This window comes from Megachile rotundata, chromosome 14, assembly GCF_050947335.1.
Source record: "Megachile rotundata isolate GNS110a chromosome 14, iyMegRotu1, whole genome shotgun sequence".
NCBI lineage: Eukaryota > Metazoa > Arthropoda > Insecta > Hymenoptera > Megachilidae > Megachile > Megachile rotundata.
In genome coordinates, this window is record NC_134996.1 from 11,699,296 (window position 1) to 11,714,494 (window position 15,199).

Below are 15,199 nucleotides of genomic sequence, written 5' to 3' on the forward strand. Positions count from 1 at the left end.
ACTGATAAAACAACTGAACAATTAAATATTTACAGATACGAGTCTATCTATTGTTTCGCGGCTAAGAATGGAAAGAATGAAGCGAATCTCGCATGGGGTGGTCGATGACCGGATTTAATAGAAGAAAGTATTTATTTCTTTTTTTACGTTTTCTTTTAATCTTATATTATAATTAACCTCTACGATTCCTTACGCGTATCGAACATCTTTTGCATGCAAGTAAAGAGCGCTTTTTTGGAAAAATGGAACGTGAAAAAGTATCTGCTATAAAAATTTTGCCTGTTTCCTTCTCGCAAAATTTTAAGGGTAAAATTGCAAAATCCGGCTCCTTAGTGCAGTCAAGAATTATGCAAAGAATATTTTGCAAATAAAGTTGCACTTTTGCACATTTTGGGAACCCAAACATCTGTTATCCCTGTCTCTCCCGACCATATGTTATAAAATAAATAAGCATCGCCGAAGCTTATTAACTTTCCGCTAGAATTTTTAAAAATCATGATCGGCGTATTCGGTGTTTACTCATAACCCTAAAGTTTTATTTATTTAGGCATAATGATTCTATGTATTTAAGCATGATTAAGCTATTCTTCATCGGTCTGGATTGAAATTCAATCTTTAGCGCCACGTGTACAGAACGGTGCTATTATCAGCTGAATGTTAATAGCCATTTTTAAATTAACGCGATAAATTTTGAATAAACAAGCATTTAATTTATGCGCGTACATGCGCGTCTCACAGGCAGGAGATTCATTTATGGCGTTTACATACGACATCCAGAAAAGTATGTTTAAATAATGATAAAATTATCGTTTATCGTGATGTAGTTCTTAAACAGTTTGTCAGTTGAGAAAGCGTCGAACCGATCAAAAGAGGTATAGCGCAGTAAAAGGTTTAATGTAAAATGGAAACGGCGGAAATTGACAATGAACGAACTCATACTCGTTCTATAAAATTACCAACAGCAGTGGAAGTGTTTGCAAATTTAAAAAATGCCCAAAAATTCGCAATTGACATTGGTATGTAGTGTATTTCACATTTCTTCAATATGAGCCACAATTTTTGGTTGGAACATAAATTTGATTTTTGAAAGGTTACTTTCTTAAACGCCGTAATTTTATTATTAAATTAATTACAGGCTTATCATTGACAAAAATAGCTTACTATTCAACGGTTAGTTACCGTAAAGCATTGTATGAGGATACAGGATTAGGAAATAGTGGAGAACGTGCATATAAAGTACACGAAGGAAATAGACTTCACTTTGTTAAATTTGAAACAAGATACATTGAAAATTGTTTGGATTTTGTGAAAGAGAATTTAGTGAATGTTGAACGGTTTCAAGGTAAAAGTATTAAAGTAACTGGCGGAGGAGCATACAAATATACTCCTTTACTGCAAGAAAAATTAGGCTTAACGTAAGTGCTTTATAATATGAAAACAATTAAAAAACTTTATTATACATGTAATAATTATAAATGTAAATATTCCAGAGTCGATAAAGAAGATGAAATGACATGTTTAATAAAAGGTTGCAATTTTTTACTCAAGAATATCCCGTGTGAAGCTTTCGAGTTTGAAAGACACGGTAATCCTGAATATAAATTTCAAAAGGCTGATCCTCATATATTTCCATATATGTTAGTAAATATTGGTAGCGGCGTCAGTATTCTTAAAGTAAGAACAATACATATTGATCTTGTAATATTTAAATAGTTTTAAAACAATTATTCAATAACTTAGATAATATTCTCAGGTGGAGTCTGAAAAAGTATTTGAAAGAGTTGGTGGAACAGCTACAGGAGGAGGAACATTCTGGGGACTAGGTTCTTTGCTCACAAAAAGAAAGGTACTAATATAAATTTTTTCAAATAAAATTAATAACACAGAATCTTAAATAACAGTGTGTACACATTATTGAGATGAATGTAAATTTTATAAAAATGTCTTTAACAATTCCCTTGCTAGGGCTTTGATGAATTACTGCAACTTGCAGAACGTGGAGATCATCGTAATGTTGATATGTTGGTAAAAGATATGTATGGGGGTGATTATTCCTCTCAAGGATTACCTGGAGACCTTATTGCAGCTTCTTTTGGCAAAGCAGTGTTTTATAACGGTGAATGATCAAATAATTGGTTGAATGATTAAATGAAAGATTTCAACATAAGAAATAATTTAAATTATATACATTCTAGGTCAACCTACATTTTCTGAAGCAGATCTCGCGAGGAGTCTTTTACTTACAATAAGTAATGATATTGGACAAATAGCTAGTTTGTATGCAACTGTACATAAAATGGATAGAGTTTATTTTGGTGGTTACTTTTTACGTAATCACCCTTTGTCAATGCATACCATTTCATATTCCATCAAATATTGGTCAAATGTTAGTTTGGAGAATTTTGTTTACAGTACTACGTAATTATGATAAAAAAATATAACTTCTTTTTAAATCTAGGGCAAAGTAAAACCTCTATTTCTTCGTCACGAAGGCTATCTTGGTGCGATCGGAGCATTTTTATATGGTGCTGAACAGTCTAACGAGTATAGTTGGTTAGAAAATTATGCAGGATCATCAGGTTTCAAAGATTCGATATCCACTAATCTCGGAATTAAAGTTGCTCAGTTGGAAATTGATCAGGCTGAAAATGCTGTTACATTTTGTCCTCTTTTAAAAGATCCTGCATCTTACAATCCTGATACAACAGACCTTGCTCAAGATAAAGAAGCTAGGTGAGTTGAGTAAACATATATTTTCATAAACACTACATTGTTGTATAATAAGCAGATCGTTAATTTTGATGTCTCTAGAGATTACTGGCTGCAGTGTTTCGAAGAATCTGTAGATAAATTTGTAGCAAGAGCTATACACAGTCAGCCACATAGTCCAACTGCAAAAGATAGAGCAACGAAGTTGAAGGAAAAATATGTTAATAGACTGCATTATCTGCATCTTCAACCATTGTAAGCTCTGATAACTAATAAAAAATGTAATATTTTATAAGAGTATGCAGTTACTTTATATTTTACGATGTTAAGTTAATTAATATAATATTACAGTGCTTATGGAACACTCACTGTGAGAGTATTATTAGACACTATTGAACACTGTATGAAAGAATTCGATTTTCCTGATCCTTATTTGCACGTAAGTTACTTTTAAACTGCGGATTTGTCGTAACTTTGCAGGTGTTTCCAAATAACCTCTAATTTTTTAATATACAGCAAAAAAAGCAGGAGAACGAAGAAGCTTTAAAGCACTTAAAACAACGTATAACCCTTATCGATAATTTAGAAGGAGAAGAAAAAATAAAAGCTTTAATACTCGGAGTATTAAGTGGTAATATGTTTGACTGGGGTGCGAAAGCTGTCGCAACTTTGATGGAAACCACGGACTTTGGTTTTGCCGAAGCTCAAGCAAAAATACCGGGTACTGCAATGCCTCAGAATTAGTCTCTGACATATCACGAAAAAAGTGCCAACAAGATTCACATGTTATTTTTCTTAAACTTAGGTAGACCTTGGTTACAAGACGACTTGGATGATTGGATAGATAGACTGGAAACGGGACCACCTCATAAGTGTGCTGCTATTTTTGTTGACAATAGTGGAGTTGATATAGTACTAGGAATTTTACCATTTGCACGAGATTTATTACTACGTGGAACAAAGGTTAGTCAAGATATTTTTATGGGTATAAGATCATTTAACAACTTAGGTAAAATCGATTAAGTATTATTACAGGTTATTCTGTGTGCTAATTCTATGCCAGCATTGAATGATGTGACATATCCAGAGTTAGTTGTAACGTTACGGGACGCTGCAAAAATATGTAAAGTCATCAGACATGCTATTAAGGACAACAGACTGATTGCTATGGAAACAGCTCAAGCTGGTCCTTGTCTGGATTTAAGGTAACTATTTTAAACATGCTCTATACATTGCTATACACGTTCTATATATTTTAACTAATTGTTTAACAGCCGATTAAGTTTGGACTTATGTCTCGCTATGGTGAAACATAACGTTGATCTCGTCGTACTCGAGGGTATGGGTAGGACTGTTCATACCAATCTTTATTCAAAAATGACTTGCGAATGTTTGAAGTTAGCGGTGATTAAAAATCGGTGGTTAGCCCTTCGATTGGGTGGCGATATGTATTCTGTAATATGTAAATACGAACGAGCACCGGAGAAAATGAACATTTACGATATAGCAATGAAACCAACGGAGTGTCCACAAGAGTGTGTAGAGAGAGTGACGGATATTTGCACCTGTGACGTTAAAAATAAATAAGTAAACTGTAAGTAACAATAGTGCCTTACACATTGGCAAGTTAATTTATATTAAAATCTTAATTTCATTTCAGGAACTGAAAAATCATACATAAAAAAGTATTTCTTTACTTACGTTTAGATGTATATACATATGTAAATGAAAAAAGAATTTAAGTACTACATTTTAGAATTTCATATGACAATTTATGTATATTGTACAAAAACTTTTAAATACTTTTACAAAATTTATCGTTATTTTTCCGACATTACAAAGAAACAACTATGAAAGAAAAGGAAGGAAACTTGGTTGATTGCATCATATATTTTGCGAAATGCTAAATGAGATTGATTAAAATGAAGATTTACATACAATTTGGCTATTTTAAATTTACAGTACGAATCGAGAGTATGCAATGTTGAATGTTACTGGATTATTCAAGTTTGACAAACTAGCCTACTTGTTATTCAAGTATAAAAGCTTTAGCGTTCCGATACATGGATAAATCATGACTAACACTTAGTCGAAGACAATAAGATTATTTTTTCTGTAATTTAAAGAGGTTACCGTAGTTTAAAGGATAAGTGATGCGATCAATTATAACAAAGATATGTATCATATAATATTGTATAATATATCTTCTGTGATAATGTAATATTCAAAAAGAAAGTTACATATACGTGATAAATTAAAACAGTAAATTGGAACAGTATAATAGAGTATAAAAATCAAATATTTTAAGTTGGCACCTTCTGATCACGAGATATTTTGTACAGATCTGTCGCTTCACGTCAAATTAAACAGTGTGAAACAGCGTTTCTTTCAGCATAATAAATTCAAGTATATGTCTCGAACGTATTCTTTTTTATTGTAATATTATAAGTCGAATATATTGATTTTTACAGTATTTATGAATACACTATACGTTTTCAGAAACGACCAATTTGTGAAGATATCCTTCACGATTGTACTATAACCTTACCAAAATGGTATTATAAACTTTTCCAAAATTTTATATAAGTAAAAGCGCGAAAATTCTAATGAAGACACTTTGTTGAAACTTAAAATGAACTACCGTGTTAAGATGAAACATGGTTTTCAAATCAGAGATTTATATGCAAACAATTTGTTAATACTTGATATAAATATATGCGTATGTGATATATGACTTGCTTTGTAACATGTAAATAAAATATGGATTTTCGAGACATAATGAAATTGAAAATCATTTATTCCCTATTACAATAGAAAATAATAAATTTTCAAAATGAAATAGAGTACATATGAAAAGTCATTCTCCTTTTGGTGGTGGACAAATGAAAGTCCTTGGGGCAAGACAAAACGAGTAACAAATGAAGAAAGGATGGAAAGGAAGGAAAAAGTCTTATATGCATGCGGTACACGTTCCAAGTTCATTTCTTTCAGCCACGTGCGACGTAACGTCCGCGAATTTCCCTTTATTAAATTCCCATTGTGCGATATTGTCCCGTGGTCCGTTTCCGAATTCGCTTTACGATACTTTGTGAATGTGGTGCTAAAAATTATACGACGTTGCTTAAATTATACAAATTTTTAAATGCAATAAAATCTTGTTATACAAATTGTCAGTACAGAATTATACTTACGAGTGGTAAGAAACTTCCAGTACGACTTGGAAATTAATACTTGCAAATGGCGTTCTTTAAAGACGTTGCATCTTTAAAGACTCCTAAAATTTTCCCGAACTTTTTCACGAGAGATTTCAGCAATTACCTACAATTTTAAACTCTTCAGAATTTTTCAACCCTCGTTATTGGCCCTCGTTCGCTTACAAGCTATGCTTTAAAAAAGAAGGTAGAAAAAGTAAACACGAGAAAGTCCGTTTTACGCGTGTCACTCGTAAATGCTTTATGAAAAGAGCATGTTTTACGAGAGTGCTCTTGGCGCCAATTTCATCAACCGAGATCGATGCATTTTCCCCGTTCCATGATTTATCTCTTTTTTACTATCAATGAATATCTTCAATTTTAACTTGATCGAGCACTTCCTGGAAATCCTTGTGTCTGGAAATTTCTCGCATCCGAGAATGAGATTGCCCTTTAATTATGAGGAGCATTGTTGTTGAACTTTACCCTGGTGTCCTTTTCCATAAGAAGGAAACTACTTCTCTCTGAGTGAACAGCATAATGCTTTTAGGAAGATAGTTGATCTTTGTTTCTACTTCTTAACTACCCTGTGTCACGGAAAAAGCTGACTTTGAATCATGATTAACCATTTGTGACGTTCCAAGTGTCTGCAAGTGATTCATTCCGGTTAATAACCTCAATCTTCTGCAACATTAATAATATTAATATTAACATATTTTTTCAGATGATTGTTTATTAAAAATTGATAAATATAACAATAAATATAAATACCGTATTGTAGGGAAATACGGTAAAGCTGTAAATTGATGTCCAGGAGAATTAAAGAATCCCGATGCGTCGAGTAAATAACCTCGCACGCGGGCGTGTCCTAAATTAACGTAATTAGAGCCTGGCATTAAAACGAAGCGGCGATTTATCATTTGCGGCCATTTATGCACGCTCGTCGTTTATCTATCAACACCCAGTATCGCGTTTAGTAATTCCCGGAGTTCGAACGTTAGAAATTTGCTAACGAAAGTCATGTTTAATTTATCTTTCGACGCGATGAATGCTGTAAGCAGAATACGCCAAAGGTTCAGTCTTGTCGTCAAAGAATACAAATTCTCCAAGTAAAAGGATCATTTCCGTTTCGAAAATAATGGATCAAATTAGCATCGTTATTAACTGTCGTCGCAAAAGGTACGTCAATATTGTCCAAGATCTTTGTTTCGAATAAAGAGGAAGTCGAGATCAACGTAAATGAATTACGACGCAATTCCAAGTAAATTAATAAATTTTCAACTTTCAATTCTTCTGAAATTTTAAAGCAGCTTACTGTGATAATTTAGATGTGTGGATTTTCTAATCGAAGTCCTCGGAATTTTTCACAGATAATTAATAATAAATAATTTTATAGCTGACTTTTATTAAATGCGACGCGGCGGGAAAAGAGCGCGCGCCTCACTGCGCATGCGCGTCAAAAAACATGGCGCCAATTCTCTGCCGCGCATGCGCATCAGGATACCTCCTTTTTATCGTATACCTCCTTTACTTTTCTGCGCTCCTGCTACCAGGAGCAGTCCCAAAACCACAAACGCTAGATGGCGTTGACTGTCGGTAAATTATCCACAAAGAAAAAATAATGAATATCAATTTTACGCTGTAAGCTTTCAGCTTACTCGTAACTGTAAATTTACTCAGTTTCCACAAATGGTTTTATCAAAATTACTCGCGTTAATCACTGTTACCGTATATGAGCCACGAAGAATATTAATCCCGCGAAAACAAACTGTTGACAGAGATCGACAATGCTCGAGTAAATCCTTTCCATTAATAATGACGATATTAAACGTGACGTTGCTGTGAATTTCGCTAACTGATAAGCGCGTCACGTTTGCGCGATTGCAGTATTCGTGATCATTTATTATCGACACGGTTGCAAAGGTGATTATGCGCGGATTAATCAATAATGAAGGAAAAGGTATCTGGCGTTCTATCGCGACCGAATAAATTCGGTCTGTGGTATGAATTTTACCCCTCAAAAACGCTTTCACGAGTTTGCAGCGTTTGATGTCGAAGCAGAACGCCGCGGTTTTTTCGCTGCTTCCTTGACACTGGTTAACCAACTGGCTGTTTCGCGACAATCGCGATACTCCTCCGTGAACTGTCGCCAGTGGATTAATTAAAAGCTGGGTAGCATCGAAACTAGAAACGGAATTCGACGAACGAGCTAGCGCAAACGTCCTCAGAGGGTTGCAAAACATTTCACAGGGAACATCGGTCGACCACAATTGCTCGCCGCTTCTAGAAACTTTCCCCGGAACCTGTTGATGCCACTTCTGTCGATGTTTTTCGCTTTCCAGCACGTTTCTCTCGAGGATGCGATGATTTTCCGCTCGAGGATCTCTTCAAGCCTGGCAGCAACGTTTCTCTACGGTTCACCGCATTTTTCTTGCATTTATGATATGGCGGGGTTTGTTTTACATTAAACTGTTTCAACTGCTTCCGGCAAATCTGTATTTTTACTACTAAATTACGGGCTGTCGAATTTTGCAGTATTCCAGACATTCGCAATCGCTTTGATATAATTTCTGGATCAATTCTGAGTATCGAATGTTTGCCCCTTAATAAATGTACGCATCGGAACGCGAATAGCGTTTCTGTGCGGTAAAGTGGATGAAATTACTCGTAATTTGGTAATGAGCGCTGCGAAACGGCAACAAGAATCACCATAACCCACATCACGTACCGGTCATATGCGTAATGTAATGCTCTTAACTATGCGTTATAACAATAGGACCCGGTGTTATGACGTGTTTATCCTACTGTATTCCACAAACAGTCGGAAGAGTAACGAAACTTTTTCAATTTAAGGAAAACTAGTGCCATCTGTTTTTACTCAAGAATATCCCGTGTGAAGCTTTCGAATTTGAAAGACACGGTAATCCTGAATATAAATTTCAAAAGGCTGATCTTCATATATTTCCATATATGTTAGTAACTATTGGTAGCGGCGTATTCTTAAAGTAAGAACAATATTGATCTTATAATATTCAAATAGTTTTAAAACAATTATAACTTAGATAATATTCTCAGGTGGAGTCTGAAAAAGTATTTGAAAGAGTTGGTGGAACAGCTACAGGAGGAGGAACATTCTGGGGACTAGGTTCTTTGCTCACAAAAAGAAAGGTACAAATATAAATTTTTTCAAATAAAATTAATAACACAGAATCTTAAATAACAGTGTGTACACATTATTGAGATGAATGTAAATTTTATAAAAATGTCTTTAACAATTCCCTTGCTAGGGCTTTGATGAATTACTGCAACTTGCAGAACGTGGAGATCATCGTAATGTTGATATGTTGGTAAAAGATATGTATGGGGGTGATTATTCCTCTCAAGGATTACCTGGAGACCTTATTGCAGCTTCTTTTGGCAAAGCAGTGTTTTATAACGGTGAATGATCAAATAATTGGTTGAATGATTAAATGAAAGATTTCAACATAAGAAATAATTTAAATTATATACATTCTAGGTCAACCTACATTTTCTGAAGCAGATCTTGCGAGGAGTCTTTTACTTACAATCAGTAATGATATTGGACAAATAGCTAGTTTGTATGCAACTGTACATAAAATGGATAGAGTTTATTTTGGTGGTTACTTTTTACGTAATCATCCTTTGTCAATGCATACCATTTCATATTCCATCAAATATTGGTCAAATGTTAGTTTGGAGAATTTTGTTTACACTACTACATAATTATGATAAAAAAATTAACTTCTTTTTAAATCTAGGGCAAAGTAAAACCTCTATTTCTTCGTCACGAGGGCTATCTTGGTGCGATCGGAGCATTTTTATATGGTGCTGAACAGTCCAACGAATATAGTTGGTTAGAAAACTATGCAGGATCATCAGGTTTCAAAGATTCGATATCCACTAATCTCGGAATTAAAGTTGCTCAGTTGGAAATTGATCAGGCAGAAAATGCTGTTACATTTTGTCCTCTTTTAAAAGATCCTGCATCTTACAATCCTGATACAACAGACCTTGCTCAAGATAAAGAAGCTAGGTGAGTTGAGTAAACATGTATTTTCATAAACACTACATTGTTGTAGAATAAGCAGATCGTTAATTTTGATGTCTCTAGAGATTACTGGCTGCAGTGTTTCGAAGAATCTGTAGATAAATTTGTAGCAAGAACTATACACAGTCAGCCTTCTGAAAAATATAACTTCTTCTGGCAGTCAAAATGTTAAAGAAAACGTGTGGTCATTGCGTGGTAATTGAATCGGGCCATGTAATTTCCGAATTAAACTACAGAACTCCACAGCCACGTGTTGGCCAGCAGAATTATTTTGTGTAGCTGGAAATCGAGTATGACAACGAAGAGGAGTTGGGCAGCGGCGCGTGATAGAATCGCTCACGATCAAGCGAGCATCGTGCCTCCGCGAATTTTCCACGGATGGTCGAGTCGTTGTACAGGCCGTGTCCGAGGTGTACGTGTGTTCATTGGCCACCCATGACCCCATGCACGGTAACGTTGCATACGTGTGATCGATGAGAAGGCCATGTAAACAGCTTACAATGACGCGATTTCAGGCAATGGAGCCTTAATAGGGGTGTGCGTGGATGCTGAAAATGATAGCCCGACTCTTTTAGACCGAATATAATGGTCGTCATACCGATTGTTACTATTATCGCCTGTCTTGTAAGCTCGATGTCGACAAAGCTACTGTTATCGTAGTTAAGGGTAGTCGGTTGAGCTTTCGGGGTGAACATGGAATTGTGCGAAGCGTACTGCTGTCAAGATTAACGCGGCGGAATCGTGGAATGAGTTCAAAGCTTCTTCGAACTTTAGATATGTAAGGGAAATTGACACAGATACCTGGAAAGTTTAATCCAACTTTGAAAATCCTTCGCTGTTTCACGATTCTGATTAACACTTTGGTTATTAATATTATTCACGACACTTGTCTCTGTACTACTTGAAGGACACTCGCACTACTTGCAATTACGAACTTAAAGCGAGAAAACGAACGTGACTTAAATATCCGTTTAAGCATGGTGGAAAAAAACCATGGACCCGATATTGACAGGGCCAGTACGTGGCTCGTTTGAAAGCCGTTTCGAAGGTTTTTACTAAAGCTTTGCTCACTGGAAAATTGCTTCGTGCATCGATTGACCCTCGGAGGCGAACGTTATATTCTCGCGTATTACAATTTCTGATCGGATCGAATATGTGAGAAATCTTGAAAATAATTCTGGACCCCGAATTTAATCCTCGAACGGGTCAATCTACATGTACGGATTTTCGAGGAGCTACTTATGTAAACGTACATTGAGTCTACCGGTTACATCTTTCTGAGAACGTGGCCTTGGCAAGAATGGCCGTCTCCGAGATGACATAACCGTCTGAATCACCGATTAAGATCAATTACCCCAGTGCCGGTCCAACGCTTCTCGGAGCAAGTTTCATTTCATAAATTCGGTTAGGTGATTTAAAACGAGTGAATTCACAAACTTGCCACTACATTTTCGCAAATCTGTAAGTACGGTGTAAGTTCCATTTTTTCTTACAAGTTATTTCGCTTCATACGATAGAGGATCATAAAAACTTCATCGTTCACGAGCTCCTCGCTGAAACAAGAGGCCATTCATCTTCGCCGACGCTTGCTAGGAAAAAGCTGCGATGCATTTAAATTACAAATATTGAGCAGTGGATACCGGAGGACACGATGAATGTTTCGCCAGGGAAATCGTTATTGATTTCCTTGTCGGACAGCGAATTGATAATGTTACCCGTTGGGCGTTGATGGACACGAAAATTATGAAGCAAATATTCATTAGGGATCGACAGCTCCAACCTTCCCTCGAATCTTTCCTTACATTGTGAAATAGGATTCGTCGCGAGAGACGCAAAGTTACCGATCAAATTTAAGCTCGCGAACTCGAAACTTCAAAACTTACACGCAAGTTCCCACTCTGCATACGTTCAACTCCTGCTCGGCATGCACGCCGCGGGGTCACGAATTTTCTAGACAAATTGTATTCTTTGCACGTTGTATCCTCCAGGTGCATGTTAAGCACGGGGAGTTCGATTAACAAGAAAAATTGTATTTGCAAGGAAATTGTAAGCATGGAATTAACACTTTGTTAACGATGTATTTCAATAACCAGAGTTTGGACAGTAATTATTTTTACGTTTCAAGATTACCGCTGGCCAGGTTGCGCATTGGAAAACTCGTTACAGAAGTTACATCAGTTAATTATATCTAACTGGATTAAACGAGCGGAGAGAAATTTTTTGTGGTTTCAGATTTTTGTAAATAGAACTCCTGGTATGAATATTTTTAGATGTATGCAGAGATGATGTACAAAATGATGATGAAAAGATGTGTGCAGAGATGATATACAAAGATGATGATCAAAAGATGTACATAGAAATGATATATAAAAATGATGATCAAAAGATGTACACATATCTGAAACACGCTTAAACCTTTCACTACTTGTGTTCAATTAAAGTATCAATATTTTTAATAAAACATATTCTGCTTCTCTTGGAGTAAGTTATTAAAAACGATGATACAAAGATGTACACACATCTGAAACACGCTTAAACCTTTCACTACTTGTGTTCAATTAAAGTATCAATATTTTTAATAAAACATATTCTGCTTCTCTTGGAGTAAGTTATTAAAAACGATGATACAAAGATGTACACACATCTGAAACACGCTTAAACCTTTCACTACTTGTGTTCAATTAAAGTATCAATATTTTTAATAAAACATATTCTGCTTCTCTTGGAGTAAGTTATTAAAAATGATGATCAAAAGATGTACACTGAGATGATATACAAAGATGATGATCAAAAGATGTACACATATCTGAAATACGCTTAAACCTTTCACTACTTGCGTTCAATTAAACTATCAACATTTCTAACAAATCATATTCTGCCTCTCTTGAATTAAGTTATTAAAAATGATGATAAAAAGATGTACACATATCTGCAACCCACTTAAACCTTTCACTACTTGCTCAATTAAACTATCAATATTCCTAACAAACCATATTCCGCCTTTCTTGGATTAAGTTATTAACCCTGCAGGAAATTCGGCCATATCACGTATTCCACTGCAATTACCGCCCAAAGTACGAGATAATTAATTAGTAACGGTTAATGGTTCTCCGATAATTTCGACTATCGATCGGAAGTTCGAGGAAGCATCAGATAAAAATCGTGGAACGCAGAATTATTTATAGGCTTGTGGCCAGGTGGACGTTGACAAATAGGTCTTGCGCAAAACGATTCGAGAAAACGTTGCAACGAGAAAGAACGATTAAGCGAGATCCACGGTACTGCGGGAAAAAATTGTCGCTCTCAGCGAGTGAAGAAAGATACAAGCTGTCCTGTGTACGAAGTTTTACTCTCTTTTTCATGGAGAAATAATCAGGTCTTTGGAAACAATACCGAATTTGCATTTCAAATCCGTTACTTTATTTTGATCACATCTATTCTTCCCATCACTATTATGGAGCCTTGTTCCACAGCAAAGGTGTTCTATTTTATTGACGATCTAGAGTATTTCTTTTAACACTAAAACTACCGAAATTAAATTCTCGTTTATCAAAGAACGAAAAATAAATAAATACTAAATAATAAAATTTTGTAATACAAAATGAGAAATCTGAAACCAGTCATTCTGACTAATTCTAGTGTTAATGAAATCATGAAATAAAAAGTATCGCAATGTAAAGTCTGACAAATCTTGTATATTTTTAATGGGAAGTGTGAGAGTAGTGAATCAGCGTCTGACCATAGCTCGACTTGTACTACTGGTTTCCACCCCTGATCTTCTGCCGAAACTAAAGTAACATCGCGGAACAAAGGAGCCACTTAGGAAGCAAACTTTATGCGAGTCGACGCGCGTTGAATGCCACCGGTAATTGAATCTAATTCTTATTCCTCGAACGTGTGTCCCGTAAAGTCGTGGGCCTCGTAGAACTGTAAACTCGAGTACACTTACTCCTGCCTTCCACGTTTCTTTCCCCTATCTTTGCCGCCTTGACACATACTACCACGCCGTATTCTCTCGTTATGTTTGCCTTCGCTCGTGATTCCTTGCTGGTTTCCTTTAAGAGCCATCCGCTCTGGAAACATCGATAACTCTTCAGCTTTGAGATAAAAGCCCCAAGAACTTCGCTGCTTTTCGTTGTCTGATAGATGGGAGACTCTCTATCAATTTTACATAGAAATAATCTGTGGCTAGAAAGAATTACAATATGTCTTCTGTTTTTTTTATTTCATTTATTCACATTTGCAGAAATCTTTCATTTTGCAGACTCTTCATTCGTGTCCACTCTTTTCAACATCTAAGGATTTTCTTGAGAACTTGAAACCTTTTCCACAGAAAGTATTCTGTATTCATTTTTTCAAACTTACTCTCGTAGCTCATGTTGCAGACTCAATCCATTAGCATACGGTCATTAGCTAATTTGTTTATTCGTTTCAGCTGGTTGAGAGGTCGCGATCTCTAAGTCCCGGCGAAAAACCGGCGGACAAACGCGATACACCCACGGGACGATTAAAGCGCTAATTTACGATGATGGGTTAATCGACGTGTTGTTTCGGGAAGTCGATTACCAGCGACCGTTTGTCATCGTTGGACTGATGTTCCGGAAGCCAGTTCGTGTTACTGCGATTTCCATATTCGAGAGAATCATGCGTGCGGTAATATTTCTCCCTGCAAAGCTGCTTTTACGGTGTTTTATCCGATCTATGTAATCAACAGCTTTGATCGTCAATTCTGTGATATATTTCGTTAAGTCTTTGTCGCGGCCATCTTGTTTATATCTTGAGCGCCATTTTGTTGTGAACGTTTCGTAACCAGTATTGATTTTACGAATTATCAAATTGATTATAAAATTATGTAGTTTAAAATTGTACATTTATAATCAATTATAAAATTGATTATAAAATTATGAAGTTTAAAATTGTACATTTATAATCAATTATAAAATTGATTATAAAATTATGAAGTTTAAAATTGTACATTTATAATCAATTATAAAATTGGTTATAAAATTATGAAGTTTGAAATTGTACATTTATAATCAATTATAAAATTGATTTTAAAATTATGAATTTATAATTTTATATTAATTGATGTTTTATAAAAATTGATTATAAAATGATGAATTTATAATTTTATAATAATTGATGTTTTATAAAAATTGATTATAAAATTGTGAATTTATAATTTTATAATAATTGATGTTTTATAAAAATTGATTATAAAATGATGGAT

General features: G+C 35.2%; 2 protein-coding genes and 1 long non-coding RNA gene across 5 annotated transcripts; 2 read left to right on the forward strand and 1 right to left on the reverse strand.

The window, feature by feature from the left end:
- Positions 1-154: 154 nt before the first annotated feature.
- Positions 155-5,129, forward strand: LOC100882210 (4'-phosphopantetheine phosphatase). The gene is made up of 14 exons (XM_012294331.2): positions 155-1,016; positions 1,136-1,415; positions 1,491-1,674; positions 1,754-1,846; positions 1,966-2,116; positions 2,196-2,386; positions 2,459-2,733; positions 2,812-2,964; positions 3,061-3,148; positions 3,226-3,430; positions 3,515-3,672; positions 3,745-3,914; positions 3,984-4,303; positions 4,370-5,129. The coding sequence occupies exons 1-13, from the start codon at positions 902-904 to the stop codon at positions 4,294-4,296; spliced, it is 2,376 nt and encodes a 791-aa protein (XP_012149721.2). The 5' UTR covers positions 155-901; the 3' UTR covers positions 4,297-4,303; positions 4,370-5,129.
- A 359-nt stretch (positions 5,130-5,488) lies between these two features.
- Positions 5,489-7,708, reverse strand: LOC143265747 (uncharacterized). 2 transcript variants are annotated; one of them, XR_013040416.1, is made up of 4 exons: positions 7,216-7,708; positions 6,672-6,951; positions 5,901-6,584; positions 5,489-5,809 (listed from the first exon to the last, which is right to left on the reverse strand). It is a non-coding gene; the product is annotated as an uncharacterized LOC143265747 (long non-coding RNA). The 2 variants fall into 2 exon arrangements; XR_013040415.1 differs by having other exon boundaries at positions 6,672-7,707.
- Positions 7,709-8,794: 1,086 nt separating this feature from the next.
- Positions 8,795-14,444, forward strand: LOC105664047 (4'-phosphopantetheine phosphatase-like). Of its 2 annotated transcripts, none has more exons than XM_076539462.1 (6): positions 8,795-8,905; positions 8,976-9,068; positions 9,188-9,338; positions 9,418-9,608; positions 9,680-9,954; positions 10,033-10,177. In XM_076539462.1, the coding sequence occupies exons 3-6, from the start codon at positions 9,242-9,244 to the stop codon at positions 10,139-10,141; spliced, it is 672 nt and encodes a 223-aa protein (XP_076395577.1). In that variant the 5' UTR covers positions 8,795-8,905; positions 8,976-9,068; positions 9,188-9,241; the 3' UTR covers positions 10,142-10,177. The 2 variants fall into 2 exon arrangements, with proteins under 2 accessions (XP_076395577.1, XP_076395578.1); XM_076539463.1 differs by lacking the exon at positions 10,033-10,177 and adding an exon at positions 14,405-14,444 and having other exon boundaries at positions 8,796-8,905.
- The last annotated feature ends 755 nt before the right edge of the window (positions 14,445-15,199 follow it).

Excerpts from the sequence above, each read along its gene's own strand:
- LOC100882210 (XM_012294331.2), top strand. The coding sequence starts at position 902 with ATGGAAACGGCGGAAATTGACAATGAACGAACTCATACTCGTTCTATA. Across the intron at positions 3,149-3,225 it reads TTCCTGATCCTTATTTGCAC|CAAAAAAAGCAGGAGAACGA; the intron begins GTAAGTTACTTT and ends TTTAATATACAG. Across the intron at positions 3,431-3,514 it reads AGCTCAAGCAAAAATACCGG|GTAGACCTTGGTTACAAGAC; the intron begins GTACTGCAATGC and ends TCTTAAACTTAG.
- LOC105664047 (XM_076539462.1), top strand. The coding sequence starts at position 9,242 with ATGTTGGTAAAAGATATGTATGGGGGTGATTATTCCTCTCAAGGATTA. Across the intron at positions 9,339-9,417 it reads CAAAGCAGTGTTTTATAACG|GTCAACCTACATTTTCTGAA; the intron begins GTGAATGATCAA and ends TATACATTCTAG. Across the intron at positions 9,955-10,032 it reads GCTCAAGATAAAGAAGCTAG|AGATTACTGGCTGCAGTGTT; the intron begins GTGAGTTGAGTA and ends TGATGTCTCTAG.